Source organism: Lontra canadensis, unplaced genomic scaffold (assembly GCF_010015895.1).
Source record: "Lontra canadensis isolate GAN:19392208 unplaced genomic scaffold, GSC_riverotter_1.0 scaffold55, whole genome shotgun sequence".
Lineage (NCBI taxonomy): Eukaryota > Metazoa > Chordata > Mammalia > Carnivora > Mustelidae > Lontra > Lontra canadensis.
In genome coordinates, this window is record NW_022631049.1 from 12,374,330 (window position 1) to 12,392,016 (window position 17,687).

The following is a 17,687-nucleotide window of genomic DNA, read 5'->3' on the forward strand; positions in this document are numbered from 1 at the left end:
ATTGATCTCTGTTCTCTTACTGTGATTTATAATCCTGTTGTAGTGTGTGAATATCTTTCCCGTTTTGAAAGGAGGAAGACATGTAGCTCGTCAGTGCAGCAGGAGAGGTCCAGCAGCCTTCAGCCCAACCCATTTTCTATTGTAGTGAAACGGCCAAAGGTTATGGCATCGTCGAGGACCCCTACTCTACTCTGCAAGGCCCAGGCTCAGGGAAAGGTGCTTTCATCAGGTAACGATCAGAGATGCAAATGCGGTTACAGATTCTGTGGTTCAGGGTTAGCGCTTTGCTCCTCCGTGTCCTTCCTACTCTCTCTCATTTATTCGCTTAGCAGACGCCATTGCCAGCTCTGGCCGGGGCTGGCCATCCACATCAGAATCTCAAGTGCCTTCACCACCGCTCTCCACGATAGATATCAGGAATGTTCTCATTTTACAAGTGAAGACCCTGCTCAGAGAGGTTAAGTAACTTGGCCCAGTTGTAGATCTGAGATTTGCACTTGGTCGGGCTTTGACATCAAAGTCCTTGTTTTTTCCACTTCGTCAAACTGCCTCCCATCAAAGTCCTTGTTTTTTCCACTTCGTCAAACCGCCTCCCAGGTGCTCAGGATATATGTGATAGAGGCACAAATGAATGAATGACCCCAAAATTTGTAGCTTTGACAAACACCATTTAACCACCATAGACAATGCAGAAGACTAAAACAGTAGTACTGTTTTGTTAAAGAGATACTGAGATACAAGTGTTGACACGGCCCAAGGGTTTGCATGAAAGTTTCTGGAAGATAGATCTCAGCTTTCTTTGCCAAGGTTCTGAAACAGGGTTCCAGCCCCTTCCTTCTTCCTGAGATATGTAATCTAGTTATCTTGTCAAACCTTGAAGTCTCTTTCTACTCAAGTACTATACAGGGACCCAAAGATCTGGGAGGCCATGACAGTCCTCTCTGCATTTCCTCTCCTCTGTGGGGCCGGGCGGCGATGGTGAAAAATGAAAGTACCCACTGACGACAATCTGCTAACCACCCCAAATGTACTAATCTTGTCAAGACTTATAGCCCTGAGTGTGCAAATCAGGAGAGACAGAAATAGGATGACCTAAGATTAATGACATAAAATTCAGTTTTGAGAAGGCAGGCAGCTTGGAGCTCGCCTCTCTCCCAGCTATCAAAGAGTTCTGTAACAATTACTAGATTCTGTCCCTGACCCAGGAAACTTGGGCCAAAAAGCTCTGTCATTCAGCCTTCATGTGTCTGCCTTAATAGTCCCAGCCACTGCTCTCTGTCACACAGCAGCTAGTGAAAACGTTCCCTGGATTACTAGTCTGCGAAAGAGACCGCCCCCAGACTCTCTTGCATTATCAAGTAATGAGCAATAGTCCCTTAATTCCCCAAATGTATGAGTTATTGAAATCTTGGTGTAAAAATAAAAAAAGGAGAATTAAAAATTTCATGTTGTACCTTTATGAACGCAGTATCTTAAGTATTTCCTTGGTTATTTCAATTAATGTAGTTCTAATTCGACGCTCCTATGTATTTGAGAAAGCCCTTTCAAAGGGCCCATTAGCTGAGAGATCCGAGTGGAGGTTGAGGCCAAGAAGCCGTCACTGTTAATTCTTACTACTCTTAGATCTTTTAATTGGGGGTCCTGCATGTTGACAGGCACGGAAGATGTGACAAAAGCTTTTCCCCGAGAAAGTTATCTCAGTGCTGACACTGTATTCACAGACAGAAGCAACTAGCATCAAGGATTTCCGTTTAATGACGGGTGCCCCTGTCCCAGGTTGCCACTGTTTGTCACTTTGCTTAGCCTAAGTGGGGAACCGCAGAGAGGACTCCTGGCCCTAGTCCTGGCTGTGCCCAGGGTACTTTGCGTTAGTGGTCAAAGGAGCAGAAAGCTGTTCTCTGCTCTCCCCTTCCACAGAGCTGTCCCCGACCCACCTCTCCTAAGTTAGACTGAGCGAGAAAAGGCCACAGCAGTCACACCAGGCCACAGCACAGAGCAGCATTCTCAGTTAGCAGACCTGTTTCCCCAGTCAGGGGAAAAAGTGGCCCCAACAAGGGGGACAAAAACCAGAAAATGCAAGGGAGGGAACATTCCAGGGTGAAATATATTTAAAAAAAAAAAAAAAAAGGAAGAAAGAAAGAAAAAGGAAAAAAAAAAATGAAAGAAAGAAAATGCACAAATCCCATGAGGGTGTCTGGTTAACCAGGGGTTAGAATCAGGTTTAGAGAATCACACGTAACTCAGTGTCTTGGCAAATCCAAAAACCCCAGGGCGAAAGGCATGTGGGTAAAAGGCATTTCTACTTGTGGAAACAGGAAGTTTCCTTCTTTTACCATTTATTCTCTCTCTTATTTATTTTTTAGTCTGTTTGTAACCCATATTTGGACCATTGATCACTTTTACCCACCCCCTCCCACCCCCAGCATTTTTATCTTTCCGGAATGAAAGGAGCAACGAAGACGGGATCCAAAGATCCCTTTCCCACAGCCAATTCCAGTGAGCCCCTCTCTCCCAGGGTTACAGGGGGCTCGGAGCAGACATTCTCAGCGAGACGCGCCACACACAGCAAGTCACCACACCAGACTGCTCTAGAGGGCTTCCAGGGAACTTACTTGTACTTGTGCTGGTTCCAATTGTATTGATTGTGGTGGGGACAGATGAGGAGGAGTAGAGGGGCACGTGGCCGTTCTCACACCCCAGGCTTTTGTCCTGCCAGTTGGAGGCACTGATGCAAATCCCAGAATCCCGAGAGTTCTGCCACCCGTTCAGTTGGTCATCGGAGTTCTGTCTTTGGTGATAGTAGTGTGTCTGCCCATAATCCACAGAGTCCGAGCGGCTTCGGCTCTGGCCGCCAAAGCTGGTCGATGTGCGGTCCTCCAAGTGATTCAGCCACATGGCTAACGCGCTGCGGTCTTCCAGCGAAGTGGCCGGATGTATCAAAGCATAGGACAGCAGTTGCCTGCTCTCCTCAATGTGCTGGTTGTGTTCAATAGAGTGCGCCAGGATTTTGGGTAACAGTTTCATATACTCTACTTTTGCATCAAGGTTTCCTGGCTTCAGCAAAGGCAGATGAGTTAACAGGAGGGAAATCACTTTATCCTTGGATTCCTGTTGCCATTGGTTAATGATTCCTGGAAGGGAAAATATACAGGGCAAATAAGCAAATCCACCCACCACGGCATGAAACACCACACTGTCAAGAGAATTCCTATGGGCTAGAGTCTCCTTCTATGTATCCTGGCTAAGTTTTTTAAAAAACAGCCCATGCATTGGATTGGATAACTAATTCCAGGTTGTCAGGAGGCAGTGACATAAAAGAAACACAGAACAAATGTTCTTAGACGTTGGGGTGCCCAATCTAATTCCCACTCACATCTCCAAAGAGCCTACAGCTACTTCGGTACAATCAAATAGAATTTACAGAGCGGTGTTCTTAGAAAAGCCTAGCTACGCCTTCAGATAGGGGATAAGGATTAAGAAAATCTCCACAGAGAAAGAAGTGTTGTCTTGTCAGAGGTTCATTGGATCCTTGCGGGGGGTCAGGCTGCTTTCCCTTCTGAAGACATCTGTGGAAAAGTGGTTTACACCCTAGCCAAGGCATTTGTGTGAAGGTGGTAAAACTTCCTAGATAGAGAAATCTGTCAGGAAAAGAAAGGACTCCCCTCATCTCAGTGAAGTAAGACTACACCTTTCTCATGAGAAGCTGCCTCAGAAAACCACTGTGACCTCAAAGCTAGATCTCAAAGCTAGACTTAGCTCAGGTGGCACCTCTGATTACACATGAGAAGCAAAGCTATTTTTCTTTACATATAGATGACCTGTTTAGTTATCTTTATTATGGTAAAGTATGTATAATATAATATTTACCATTTTCACCGTTTTTAAGTGTACTGTTGTGTGGCAATAAGGACATTCTCAATGTTGTGCAGCCATCCCCGCCATCCATTTCCGAATCTTCTTCATCTTTTCAAACTGAAACTCAGTAACCCTTGAATAACAAGTCCCTATTTCTCCCCCGCCACCCCGCCCCAGCTCCCGGCAACCACTGTTGCATTTTCTGTCTCTATTTATTTGACTACTCTAGTTACCTCATATCAGTGGGAACCTACAGTGTTTGGCCTTTTGTGACTGGTGACTTCATTTAGCGTCATGTCTTCAAGGCTCCTTCATGAGAAGATCCATTTGCGACACACTCTCAAGGATCCCTTCCTGTCCCCTTCTACCCAAAACACAACTTGTTGCCTTTAGGTAAACATGGATAAACAATGTACTTTGACTTTGACTAGCCTTTGAGAAGTAGCTTGTTCTGGAAACTGGTAGTTATCTTCAGAGCCTGGAGCCACTAGAAAGCAAGCTCCCTTCCTGAAAAGTCACTCCTGACACCTGAAGACATTGTCTCTGGCCTACTGATTACCCTACATAGGCTAGGGCAGGGCAGTCCTCCTGGCTTTCACGCAGTATCTACAGAGTCAAAAAGGGGTCTCTGGAATTTAGCAGAAGGGCTTCACGATTCTAGTGAGGCACAAACATATCAGGACACACTCAAGAGTCATTGTTGACCAGAAGCTATAAATGCATCAGCCAAGTACCGTAAGCCCTTCAAGACCAAGGGTATATCCAAAGAAAATTGCCAGGCAAGGAAGGCATGATATATAATGCAAAAATGTGGGATCTGGAATCAGGCAACCCTGGGCATGGATCCCAGGTTTGCCACTTAATTTGCCATGGGACCTCAGTATGTTACTTTGCCTGTAGGAGCCTCAACTGTCCCATCATTTAAGACTGTTACCAGCAGCATCTGTCCCTCCTTGCATGGTAATGTATCAAAGTGACAGGTCAAGTACTCCTTGGCGGAAGTAATGCCTTCTACTCATCTCTACATTGATCGGGTCCCACATTAGACGCATGTGGGATGGGTTCAGATACCGAGGTTTAAGAATAATTATAGAGTCTAAAGACGACCCGGGGAAGGTCATTAAAAAATATCAGAGTTGGAAGAGGTAGGAAGTCAAAGGGTGAAAAGAAAGAAAGAAAGAAAGAAAGAAAGAAAGAAAGGAAGAAAGAAAGAAAGTCAAAGGGTGAAAGAAAATAAGGCTTATAACTGAACAACAGGAAGAGATGCTCCATGTGGGGATTTCATAAGAAGACGAAGACTCAGCAATTTGAAGTCCAAGTCTTCAAATGGAAGCAGCAGAGATTAAGACTGGATGTGTAGAAGAAATGAAGTGTCAGAGTGACAAAAGACCCAGAGGAGTTGCCAAGGAAGCCTTTATCATATCTGTCCTGGGGACCTGAAGAATAGAGATAGATGGTCTAGGGAAGCACTGTTGGGTAGAATGTAATGTGAGCCACACACAGTATTTGAAATTTTCTAGCATTAAAAGAAAAGTGAAAAGAGGGAGATGAAATTAATTTTAATGATATATTTTCTTTAATCCAATATATCGAAACATTATCTCAATTTGTAATCAATATAAATCATCGATGAAATATTAGACATTCTTTTCTTTGCATCAAGTCGTCGCCGTCCAGGGTGTATATTACCGCTGACCTCACATCTCTAACTGGGACTAGCCACAGCTGAAGCGCTCAGAAGCCATGTGTGGCTGCCCAGCCACAGAGCTAGAGACATTCAGATGGGGAAAGAGGATGGCAGGAGGGCACCCATGACCTCAGCAGGTCCCTCCCGGCTCCCTAACTCTATATTTAGCTAACTGCCACCTGACAAAAGACAACCCTGGTGCATTCCATTAGTATGGCCTCCCTTTTAAAGCAGCTTTGGGAGACAGAGGAAGCACTGTTCCAGCTTCCCATCGACACATTTTCAGGAAACACCCGGCATGTTTTTAATTATTAATATGCTTCGGACAAAGATGAAATCTGTTGATTAAGCCCACAGAACTAAAGAGTTATTGGCAAGAAGCAAAAGGCCCCGAGAGGAAGATACAGCTGTGTCTGATGCCAGCCCAATGAGCAGATGTGGCTGGCATACACCTGGAAAATGTACGTGTAGAAAGAAAATTCAGGAACCAGTTTTAATACAAATTCATGGGGTTGAGGAACACCCTGGCTTTCTGCAAGGTTACTTTCCTGTTTGGGGATTCTACCCTTCTGCAAAAGGTCAGCCTGGGGGAAAAAAAAAAGAGGAACAAAACCAGAACATAAATAGGACTCGGAGTGCAAACAAACCACGTTATCTCCATGTAAGCACTCTCTGCCAGGGATTAGCAGCAAAGGGGAGAGGAAAACAAGGGCCCTGGCCCTGGTCCCTTCCACGCCTGAAATGGGACAGGGCTTGAGTAGTGTGGAACTGGGGTGTGGCCAGGAAGACAACCATGACTTTTGTTTACTACCATTGGGAACCTGGACGTGAGGCTGCCCCCTGAGGGCGGTCTTCTGAGGTGTACTACTGGATCGAACTTTTCCTGCAGCAGCTACAGCTGCAACGCTCACAGCTAAGGGTGTTGAATGGGGTTTATGTGCACTCTTGTGCACATGTCATTGCATGTCATTACTCATTTAATCCTCCCAAGGAACTGATGAGGTAGGTCCTGTTGCAGACTTATTTTACTCATGAGGACAGAGAGGCACAGAGAGGTCAAGCCATTTGCCTCCAGTCCCCCTGGCAGGGGAGGTGGCAGAATGGGGGTATGCAAATTAGCATAAAGATACATAATGATTATCATGCTAGAAGAGTTTGGCCATAAATTAGATACATTAATGTTTAGAATATAGGTAAAATGTGATTCTATAATACATAAGATACATAATACATTAACTATATATAAGAAGTGAAGATGTGTATGATATTTACAAATATAATAATATGAATATCTGAATAGAGTGCATGGATATGCAGGAAGAAGAGTAGTTACAGAGTGACACTTACTGTGGTTTTAAAATATGTCCACCACTTCCTTGATATTCCTCTAAAAGATGGAGCCTCATTAATTCCTTTCCCAATCAGGGCAGAGCTAGACTTAGGGAGTCACTTCTAACAAACTGAAGGTGGCGGAAGTGATGGTGTGTGAGGTCATGGATTAGGTTATAAAAGGCACTGAAGGGGCATGTGGGTGGCTCAGTCGCTTAAGCGTCCAACTCCTGATTTCGGCTCAGGTCATGATCACAGGGTCGTGGGGTTGAGCTCCGGGTTGGGCTCTGTGCCGAGCGTGGGGTCTGCTTGCCCCTCTCCCTCTGCTCCTCCTGCCGCTCACACTTGCTCTCTCTCTCTCTCTCAAATAAATTAATTAAAATTAAAATTAAATTTAAAAAATAAAAGAGGCTCTGAAGCTTTTACCTTGCTCTCTCTTGGGTTACTCACTCTGGAGAAGCCAGCCACCATGCTGTGACAATACTCAAACCACCCAGTAGGGAGAAGGTCTTGATAGTGAAGGAGGGACTGAGTCTTCCTGCCAACAGGCAATGCTGACTTGTTAGCCCTGTGAGGGAACCAGAACTCCCAGACCATTAAGCCTTCAGATGACCACACTCCAGACAACATTTGGGAGACCCTGAGCCAGAAACACTCATATTCCTGATCCATAGAAACTGCATGTGGTAACGTGTTAACTGTTGTTTTAGCTGCTAAGTTCTGGGTTATTTGTTATGTGATCCAAAAAACCCAATATATCTCTTCAAGAGTTTTCCTCTAGAAAAGTGGAAGTGTTAGCCACTTGGCTTTGAGCAGTTCACTCCTTCAGATTCTGAGATCTACTCATGAAGCCAACTGGTGCCACTGAACATTCACCTCAGCCTCCTTCATCCTGATTATCCATTTGTCAACAACTTTCGGACAGTGACTAATCTCTCAGTGTCTTTAGGGAAAGAATGAACTGATCACACACACTTAAGGTATTTCTAGATTCTGTGATGATGATTTTTCAGGGCGATTTAATGGTTTCTGATTGTGATTTGGTTTCCTGTGGAGGCTGCCTTCCTGTTCTCAGTATATAGACTTTGAGTACATCTGGTCCCCTGGTGATGGCTCCTCACAGCAAATAAGCCAGCATTGTGGGGTTTACTTCCCTGCTTCATCATGAGTACTGAGTCAGTCCTTCAGGGTGAACATCTCCAGGACACTGATAAGAGTAAGCATCTCCACCTCGAAATGGGAGCCAGGTCCTCCAGGTGGGAACTTGGGACATAAATGCTAGGTCCTGCCCACCTGTCCATTGGGTCTTCTTTGTGGCATCCGTGCCGTCTTCCAGAAAGCAAGGAGCTTTTACTGAGATGTGTATTCAATGGATTCTCCTTACGGGGGAAGACTTAGGAATCTTGAAAGTTTAAATTAGTCAATCACTTCTGTGATGTAGTTTCTGTTACCATATACCCCAATATCACTTTCTTCAGTAGACACTCTGGATTACAGAGGTCCAAGAATGGCAAGGTTCAATGGTGCAAACTCACCTCCATTTACTTTCTCTGAATATTTTCTCTAGATAAGGAGCAAAGATATTATTTGCTAGATGTTTTAAGTGGGTAAAAGTGGATGATTTATAAGTGACATAAGAGTAGTAAAAAAATTCCTAAAGGAGCTATAATAAAAGACCATGAGGATTAGGAAACTGTCCCAATGATTCTTAGAGTGACAAAGATTGTGTTTAAATACCAAGTCTGGTAATATTACTACCCAATGGTATGTCAATGTTTAAGGGCTCCAGTTGTTAGTAAATTACCCTTAAATTGCATTTTATTATACCCTTGTTTTCCGTTTAATAACATTTACTATAAAAGGGTTTCTCTCAAGTATATTTAGGTAATTAGCTTATGTGAGAGATGGCTGGAAAGTAAGTGCACACATATAAGAAGTACTGTTTAAATAAATGCACTAAAAGGCAGGAATACTAAGGGATCTTAAATGGTCAAATTCTCTCTATATGACAAACTCAATCCTAGACACATCGTGTAATAAAACCTTCTAAATGTAGTGCATCTCTGCACAACTCAGGGACAGGCAGCACACACTATGCATTTGGTAGGGGTGTGAGCTGACAGGGCACCTAAAAAGGGGGACAAATGGCAAATACCAACATGGCAAATGGTGGGATTCTTGTATTGGCACTGACACTTGCTTACTGTCTCCCAAGATAACTTCTTGAGCTAGAAATGACTGGTGAAACACTCCCATGATTTGGTGAAGCCCTGAAAAACATGAGGATTGGACTAGATGTTATGGGGGACCTGGGCAGCCTGTAGTTACTGAGTTCCTATTGTTTCAAGTGGTGCTTCGAGCAGATACAAAGGACTGAGTAGACAGAAACCTTCTCTGTTTTCAAGGAAGGTGACTGCCAGCTTCTCAGCTGGCTCCCATAGATCCTTGCCTCTTGGTAGTCACATCCTTGTGTACTCTCCTCCCACACTGAATCCAAACAGGTCTATGTGACCAATAGAGTGTGGTAAGGTGTTCTGAGATAAGGTCATAAAAGGCACTGTAGTTCCCACCTTCCTCTCTTGGCTTGCTCACTCTGCGGGAAGGTAGCCACATCAGATATGAAGACATTCAGGCAGCCCTGGGAGAGGCTTGAGTGGTGGGAAATTGGGCCTCCTGGCTAACAGCCAGCACCAGCTTGACAGCCATGTGAATGAGCTACCTTGGAAATGGATTCTCCAGCTCTAATTAATATCTTGCAAGAGACCTTAAGCCAGAACTACCCAGCGAGGTTGTCTCAAATTTCTGACCCTTGGAAAACTGCAAGGGAAATATTGTGTGAAGATATTGGGTTTTGGGGTAATCTGTTACACAGCAATAGTTAACTAATATAGCTTACTTGTTAACTAATTAGGGCTTCACATTATTTGGTAAAAAAGAAAAAAAAATCACTCAAAAATGCTACTGTCTCTAGAATTCACTAGAAAAGAAAGGGATTTGTGTAGCAGACTTCACAGGCCAAAACTAAAGTTTTCTCTGAGACAATGAAGGTCATTAGCTATTGGACACTCAAAGACACATGACCATCTTCAAAAGGTACCCCTGACTCCAAAATACCTACAAGGATCCACTTACCACTGCAGAGTGATCTGGTCATCTCTACAATGGGGCCTTTCCATCTTCGTCACTTTTCGTCCTGGGCACTGGCATGGCTGAAGGACTCAGTCCACTAGTAAACTAGTTCTGAGGTCTCAGCCAAGAGCTCAAGTTGGGATTCACATCTAGGTTTCTGACCTCTTCCTGGCTATGGCTAACTTTTGTAGGACTGAGGCTGCCCATTCCCAGAGGGTGCACAAAGCCAGCCAGCTCCTCTGACCACTTGCCTCCATTCTGACCTCACATCTGTATAGACAACTCCCACATTTGTATCTCTAGCCCAGGTCTCACCTTGTGCTCCCGACTCACACATTCAATTGCATCCTCTATGTCACCACTCAGATGATCTCCTAAGTTAGTCTTTCCCAAACTGAGCTCCCCTCTCACTCTCACAAGATCTGCTCCTTTGGTCCTCTTCTCTATCTCAGCAATGGCTCTTCCATCTTTCCAGCAGCTCAGGTTGAAGGCTTTGAGTATCCTTGACTATTCTTTCTTACATCCCGTATTTCACCTGTTAGCAATCCTGTGCACCAAATTTTCAAAATGTACCCAGATTCTGACTACCTCTCACCATCCACCTCCTGACCCATAAACAACATAACCATCAGAACAATCCTTTTTATACTAGAATATAGGTCATGTCACTTCTCTGATCTAACTTTCCAATGGCTTCTCTCCTTACTCTAAGTAAAAGCCATACAACAGTGATTAGGCCTTCTGTGATACAGCCCTAGACCGTACTACTGGTCTCTCATTCTTTTCAGTCCATTCTGGCTTTCTTGCTGTTTCTTCAACATGTCAGATATGTGCCTACCCCCCAACCTTTGCTCTTGCTGCTTCCTGTCTGGACTGCTGTTATCCGCAGATCCACATCTAGCCCCCCTCAGTTCTGCCTTTGCTTAAATGTTGCCTTCTTGATGAGAACTTTTCCATCTACAGATTTTAAATTGCCCACATCACTGCCTCACCCTACACTTCCTTATCCCCCACGCCCTGCTTTATTTTCCTCCCTACCATTCATCATGTGACCTGGTGTGGAAGATACCTATTTTCTGTCTTCTTTCACTAGACAAAGGCTCTATGAGGGCAGTGATGATAACTCCATTTCCCCATCCATTCTCATTTCCTTATTAATCACATTTTATAATAGCTATATAAAGTTGTCCCCAGGCATTTTGTTTGATAGTGGTTTATTAGACTTCGGGATTTCTTACTCAAAGTCTTTAGCATTTCCTAGAAATTTTTTTTCAATGAAGACTGACAGAGTGGGTGACCTGCAGACTATAGTAGGTACAAAATGTCACCCCAAAACTGTTTGGTCACCTGTTTCTCATTTGATTCTGCAGAATTCTGATTATTTCTAGCTTTAATATCAAATAAAAATAGGAACATGTAAAAGAGGAAAATAAAATGATGAACTTATTTTTCAAAATCTTTAGTCCATTCCCCTCTCAGTATTCTGTTAGGATGGAAAATTTCCCTACGTGCTAGAAAACAAAAGCATAATGGGTGCTTTTCTTGATTATAGCTGACACCAATTAAAGTAATCTTCATGATAAAGTTTCGTTAGGCTGAGACAGCAGAATTAGATGTATTTAATATGACTCTTTTGCAAACATCTGTTGAAGAAAGAAAGAAAACCAATGCCAATAGGATTGTGTTAAGACTATTGTATATCCGGGGTGCCTGGGTGGCTCAGTGGGTTAAGCCGCTGCCTTCAGCTCAGGGCATGATCTCAGGGTCCTGGGATCGAGTCCCACATTGGGCTCTCTGCTTGGCAGGGAGCCTGCTTCCCCCTTCTCTCTCTCTGCCTGCCTTTCTGCCTACTTGTGATCTCTGTCAAATAAATAAATAAAATCTTAAAAAAAAAAAAGACTATTGTATATCCAAATTTTTTGGCCATGAGTAATTATGTTCTAATAAAACCTCACAGGAAAGGGTCTCCTAAGAGTCATATAAATTAGAGATGAAGAAAATGTTACCTTACTCCCGACACATACAAGACAAATCCTTATAAACCACATTCGGCTGGTTTTTTATACCAGAAACCCCTCAGAGGAGAGGCTATAAATGTTCCAAAAGCAGGAAGCTTTCTCACTCACTAATCTTCAGTACCATTCTCGCACTCCCAGACCACCACCAACAAAACCCCACATACCACAAAATGACTCTCCAATAGTATTTCAAAATAATGAATTAGCAATCCTGACGCTGACCTTGCAGAGGAGAAAACCATGCTTTGTACTACAGCACTTAGATTTGGGCCTTCTTCCAGGAGAAGCACTAGAAATGAGAACCTTGCAAGAAGCACCCTGCTGTCCAGGTAGCCTAACTGCAAACATATTTGTTAGCGAAGAACTCCCAAGACCAAAATCCTTGGCAATGTCCAGACGGGAGTCAATAAGGAGTGTCTTGGGAGGAATATGAACAGGTCAAGTCTCCAAAGAATAGTTCGTGCTGGACCCAACAGACCAAACTGAACACAAGCCACTTCCCACAACAGGTTTACAAACCTCACAAAGTCTGGGAAGAGCTGTTTCACCTCTGACAACAGGGAGTCATTCTATATCTTTAAAGGAGTCTGGATCATTAAGTCACTGGGTCCCACGCGTTCTAAAATGTGGAAGTTGCACAAAACTTCTAGACAAAATTTCCCATTTTCAGAGATGGGAATCCAAAGTGTAAGTGTGAATGTAAGAACCCTGTGATGTGTGTAAACACTGTCACCAAGGAACAGCGTACATACACCCCCAAAACAGACGTGCCAGAAAAGTTGGTAGTAAGATTTATGTATCCTACGTTTAGGTATGAAATCTGAAATACGTGTACAAGTTATTCCATGGAGGAGAGAATGGACGATTTTGTGGAGGGGAGATATTCGAATCCATGGTCACAAATTAACTGTCACTGTATTTGAAAAGAAGAGCCCTTGTCCAACTCTGTACAAGGACAGAGTTGGGTGAGCAACCCTAGAACATTCCCAATCCCACTCACTTGTCCTTACTAGGTATAGCCCCTATAGAGGCTCCTATAGAGGGAGTGAGAGGCACACCTCCTTTTCTGGGGTTCTCTTGAGCTATTAGCCAAATCCAAGAATTCATGCAAAGGTAAGCAGCTAACGTTCACCTGTTATCTGTGTACCAAACTTGTGATCAGGTTGGTAGGTCTGTTGATGAAATCAGAATAAGCTTTTTCAGATTTTTTGAACAGGGGAGGTCCTTTTTAATTTCGAAAGCCCTCTGGGGCAGTGGGATAAGAAGGAAGATGAGCAGGAAGGACAATGGCAAGGGATAAAATTCTGCAACCAGAAATGAGTGGTCAAGGTTGTTTCTCTCCTTCTGGGCATCCCACCGTGAAGTTAATAGGCCCACCAGCCACTGGCTGGACCAGAAGCAGGAGCGCGGACCAGCTGAGGACCCTTTGCTTGAGTAGACTTTGTGGGGAATACTGCCGGAAGAGACAAGAGCTCAGAGCCCACGGAAAGACTATGGATGAAGGCCTCTCACTTAACCTTCTTGAGCCTCAAACACACAGTCTGGAATTCTAAACCAAAGGAAGACCCAAAGACAGCAGGAAGACTTAGGCAACATTGGTCCAGAGCTGGGAGTGATCACAGCAGCCTATTTTGTTTTAATCTACCTTTACGTCACCACCGTTAAGGGTAGATGTATTTATTAAGCTCTTGGGTCATTATCTTTGGCCTCTACCAATGTAGATGGTGACTGTTAGGATCTGTCCTATTCGATGGGGTGTGCAGGCTCAGAGATAGCCATGGGAAAAGTTTTGTACCCCATAGAAATGTCTGCAATACAAAGAATTTGGAGAGAATCAGAGCAGAGAGGTAGATAAAATACTTTAAGAAGGTCTTCAATTATAGAGCCAACTGGCAACTCTGTAAGGAATAGAATCCATTTTCTAAAATAACCCCAGAACCTCCAGCAGACCTCCAACCAGCATCCAACACTGTTTATTGTAAAAACACAAAAAGTTTAATTGATCATCACTACACCAATGGAGACAACTTTGGCTGTTCAAATCCTGAAAGAGAACGTTTTTTATTAGTAAAGATTCTCTGCTGCAGAAATGCCCATATACATCTAAACCTTTGGTCTCCTGACCCCCATCATCATCCATGACATGGTTTAAGAATCTGCCAACTCCCTCGAATCCTGTTGATCTCCTCTGGCCCTCACTGCCTCTCTGTACTGCACAGACCAGCTCAATGACGTACGCACTTGTGTGACACTCTCCTCAGTGAGACTGCTGGCTCCTGGAGGGCAGGGACAGTGCCTCCCTTGACGTGTCTTCTAAAGCTTGTCTAGGTCAGTGCTGATCACACAGGCTTGCTGGACAAGACTGGATAAAAGATCCATGTGTTTTTCTATCACAGCCGATGACAAAGCAGATCAGTTCCCTTCTCAGCTTTGTCTGTCTCTGGTTACGGTGCTCAGTGTTAACAGTGGAAACCTCTGCACCAGGGCAGAATCGTAAGAGCACACTGGCCTCAGCAGAAGGGGAGTTCTGGCCTCCTTTCAGGGGTGGATGCCCCCAGGGTCTTCACTTTAGTCCCTCCAGAGGATCTCTGAGTCTCAATCGGCTCTCAAACAGCCACCTCCCACCAACCTACACACACACACACACACACACACACACACACACACACACACAGAGGTGGGAGCCCAACTGTTTGGAAATTCAGACCCTAAGACACAGGTTATAGGTACCTAAGATGGGCTCGGTTTGCCTTGGGGCTCCCTTCTGAGGTATTCACTTCCAAGGACTGTAGGAACATCAGATGCTTAAGTGATTTGAGGAAAAGGGAAAGAAAGGTAATGGCTGTATTGTATGGGATTGAATCTTGAATCCTGATCTTCCGTTTGGTTAGCTGTGTGACCTTGGGAAATTTACATAACCACTCGATACACTTTGGTTTCCTCATCTGGAAAATGGGATACATCATAGGATCGTCACGATGTCTGAATTTTCTAATCTGTGTAAAGCAAGGGACCACTATCTGGCCCATAGTAAATGGTGTGTAATTGTCAGTGACAGTTACCATCATCTAAGGAAAATTCTCCATGACTCCTCTCCTACAGACTTGGGAAGGGGAGGAGGAGAGGACAGGAGAGCCGAAAAGGCCTAAGACACTGGTTCTAAATGTGTAGCACCCCTCAACACACACATACCTGGCAGCTTGTAAGAAATGCAAATTCTGGGACCCCGTCCTAGATCTACTAAATCAGAAATTGTTTAAAAACCCCTTTAGGTGATCTGGATCCAGGCTTAGGTTTGAAAACCACAGGTCAAAGGAGCTAAGAGAAAATCAAGGCCTCCGATTTCCAGCTTTGGGACGATCAGCAGCTTAGGCCTGATGTGTAACCAGGTAGGAAAAATAATTGCCTACAAGGAGAGGAGCTAAGAGGAATCAATCCAAAGAGAGGGGGGAGGGCAGGGACCTATTTTTAAAAGGAAGCTGTTTAATTTTTAAAAAGTCATCAACAAATAAGCAAGCGAGATGTCATCATATTTCTAGGACAGGGGTGAGTTCTCCAGTTTTCTATCCATAAGCAACCTTGCTAGTAAAAAAGAGTGAGCACTAGACAGGGAGCCATGACCCACCTCCCCTGAGTTTGCAGGGACCTGTCAGAACAGTACAGTCTCTCTAGGCCTGGGGTTAGGGCTCTCGATAAAATGAAGCTGAGAATTTCCGGTTTAAAGCATCTTTCCCACAGAACCGCCCACTCCCAAACCACTTCCCCATTGTCCCCCCCCCCCACCCCCCCCCCCCGTGGAGTTCTCTGCTGCTCCCAGAAGGCTGGAGGGGGGCCTTGGAAGCGTTACCTCTAGACGGTTGCTCCGGAGAGCCCTTTGGTGAAGAAGTATCAACTCACAGGTCTGACAGTGAACCACGAGACATGCAGCAACAGGAGCAAAACTCTCTTGATTAGAGGACCGTAAGATTTTGCTGAGTTTGAGGGAGAGGGCACAGACGCTGTACAGGTGATATGGAGCTGAACACATTACAGTTGAACCGGATGTTAGGTGAAAAGTTGTGAGTTGATGGAATTATCACATAAGGGATTGCTCCATCTCCTCCCTCTCCACTTTGTCCTCCTCCTTTTCTCCCCTCCTGTGGTGGCCCCTGGGCACGGCTCCTCATTATTGAGTGTCCAGCTGGGTATTGTGATGTCAGAGGCATCCCCCACTGTGGGCAATGCTGGAGGAGAGAGCAGCAGCCCAGCCGTGTTTGAGGATACATGACCCTGGTTCCAGTTCCTGTGACGCCAGGGGACACCACTCTCCCTCCATTTACCAGTAACGTCTCACACTTCATACACATCTCTGGAACCCCTCATTGTCCCCTCTTAAAACCAATATGGTGCTTCAGGGAAACTGAGGCACACAGTAGCTCATCCAAGGTCACGCAGCCATGCTCTGGTAGGACTGTAAACAGTGCCAGAGTTTCCTGACCACTCATCCACACCAGTCCAGGGGCCCCGGCTGCCTTTTATAGAAAGTTTCCACACACCTTCTATTCCTAACCTTGATCACAAGCATTGCCAGTCCGCATGCTTTGGAAGCACCAGCAGACTCTGTGTGTCATGGACTTATTAACGCACCCCATTTAGGACCATGAGCACAACTTGTTTGCACGGGACGTTCAATTCTAGATCTCCTTCTTGGGCCATATTTTTGTTTTTATTTCAAACACAGCTAGCTAACTCAGGCTTTCTACATAAAAAAAAAAAAAAAAAGCCAACTTTGATTCTCCAAGAAAACTCAGCGGCTTACCACCCACACCCTTTCCAGATCATTTCCGGGTCACCGAAGACATCAGAAATCTGCAGTTTTGAGTAGAAGAATACTTTGCTCCTAATTGCCCATGGTGGGGCAGGGCTCATCTTTTTTGGTTTCTTTTTTGCAAGCTGAGAGGAATAGGAACAGAATATGAAAGATGATCTAATAAGTAGAAATCATCACCTCAATATAGTTACATACACCCGCGCAGATAGAAATATATATGAAGCTCTCAGAGTGCCTTAACCTTGAGATCTAAGATGGGAAGGGCCTTTGGAAGAGAAGGATGCGAGCCCCTCACAGTAAGACCCGTAGACAAAGGTGAAGAGCAGACATACAACCTTTAGTACATGACTTGTTCCACTAATCACTGAACACATTCCAGCACCTAAATAAAGCCCCAGAAAACATACACACCAAAAGAACTGGCTCACTAAGAGAACCACTGATGGGCCCAGACATGGACTGTTCACCAGCCAGTGAGGTGACTTGGTTTCTCAACAGGACAGAGATACATTTCGACTGTGTAGTAAATAAAATAAAAGTTCATTGTAAAGGGCCCCGACCGTCCCCCATGTGATCCGTCTTTGCTGCCTCCTCATGTGACTGGCCTCCCAATTTAGAGCATAACCAACTCCCAGTGACCTGTAATAACACCATTCCCAAATTAGAGCTCTCAATTTGACTTGGCCTCGGTCCCTCCCTCAAAGCAAAATAAAGCATCCGTTTTCTTTTTTTTTTTTTTTCACATTCATAATACTCTCCTTTTTGAGTTGCCAACTCAAACCCTGCTCAGTCAGATTGAGCCCTTCCTCTATTTTTTTTTTTTCTGGTTAGCCAAAGAGCCCGATGGAAAAACACCAAG

The 17,687-nt window shown here is 44.5% G+C and overlaps 1 protein-coding gene across 5 annotated transcripts in view; it reads right to left on the reverse strand.

Moving 5' to 3' along the window:
* Positions 1-17,687, reverse strand: part of SAMD4A (sterile alpha motif domain containing 4A) — a 203,687-nt gene that overhangs the window by 79,437 nt on the left and 106,563 nt on the right. For 3 of the 5 annotated variants that reach the window (XM_032875344.1, XM_032875342.1, XM_032875343.1), the window contains one exon: positions 2,613-3,131. In XM_032875344.1, the coding sequence (XP_032731235.1) occupies positions 2,613-3,131 (519 nt within the window). Of the gene's footprint in view, positions 1-2,612; positions 3,132-15,865; positions 16,176-17,687 lie in introns of those variants that run through there. The other 2 variants (XM_032875346.1, XM_032875345.1) reach the window with 2 other exon arrangements.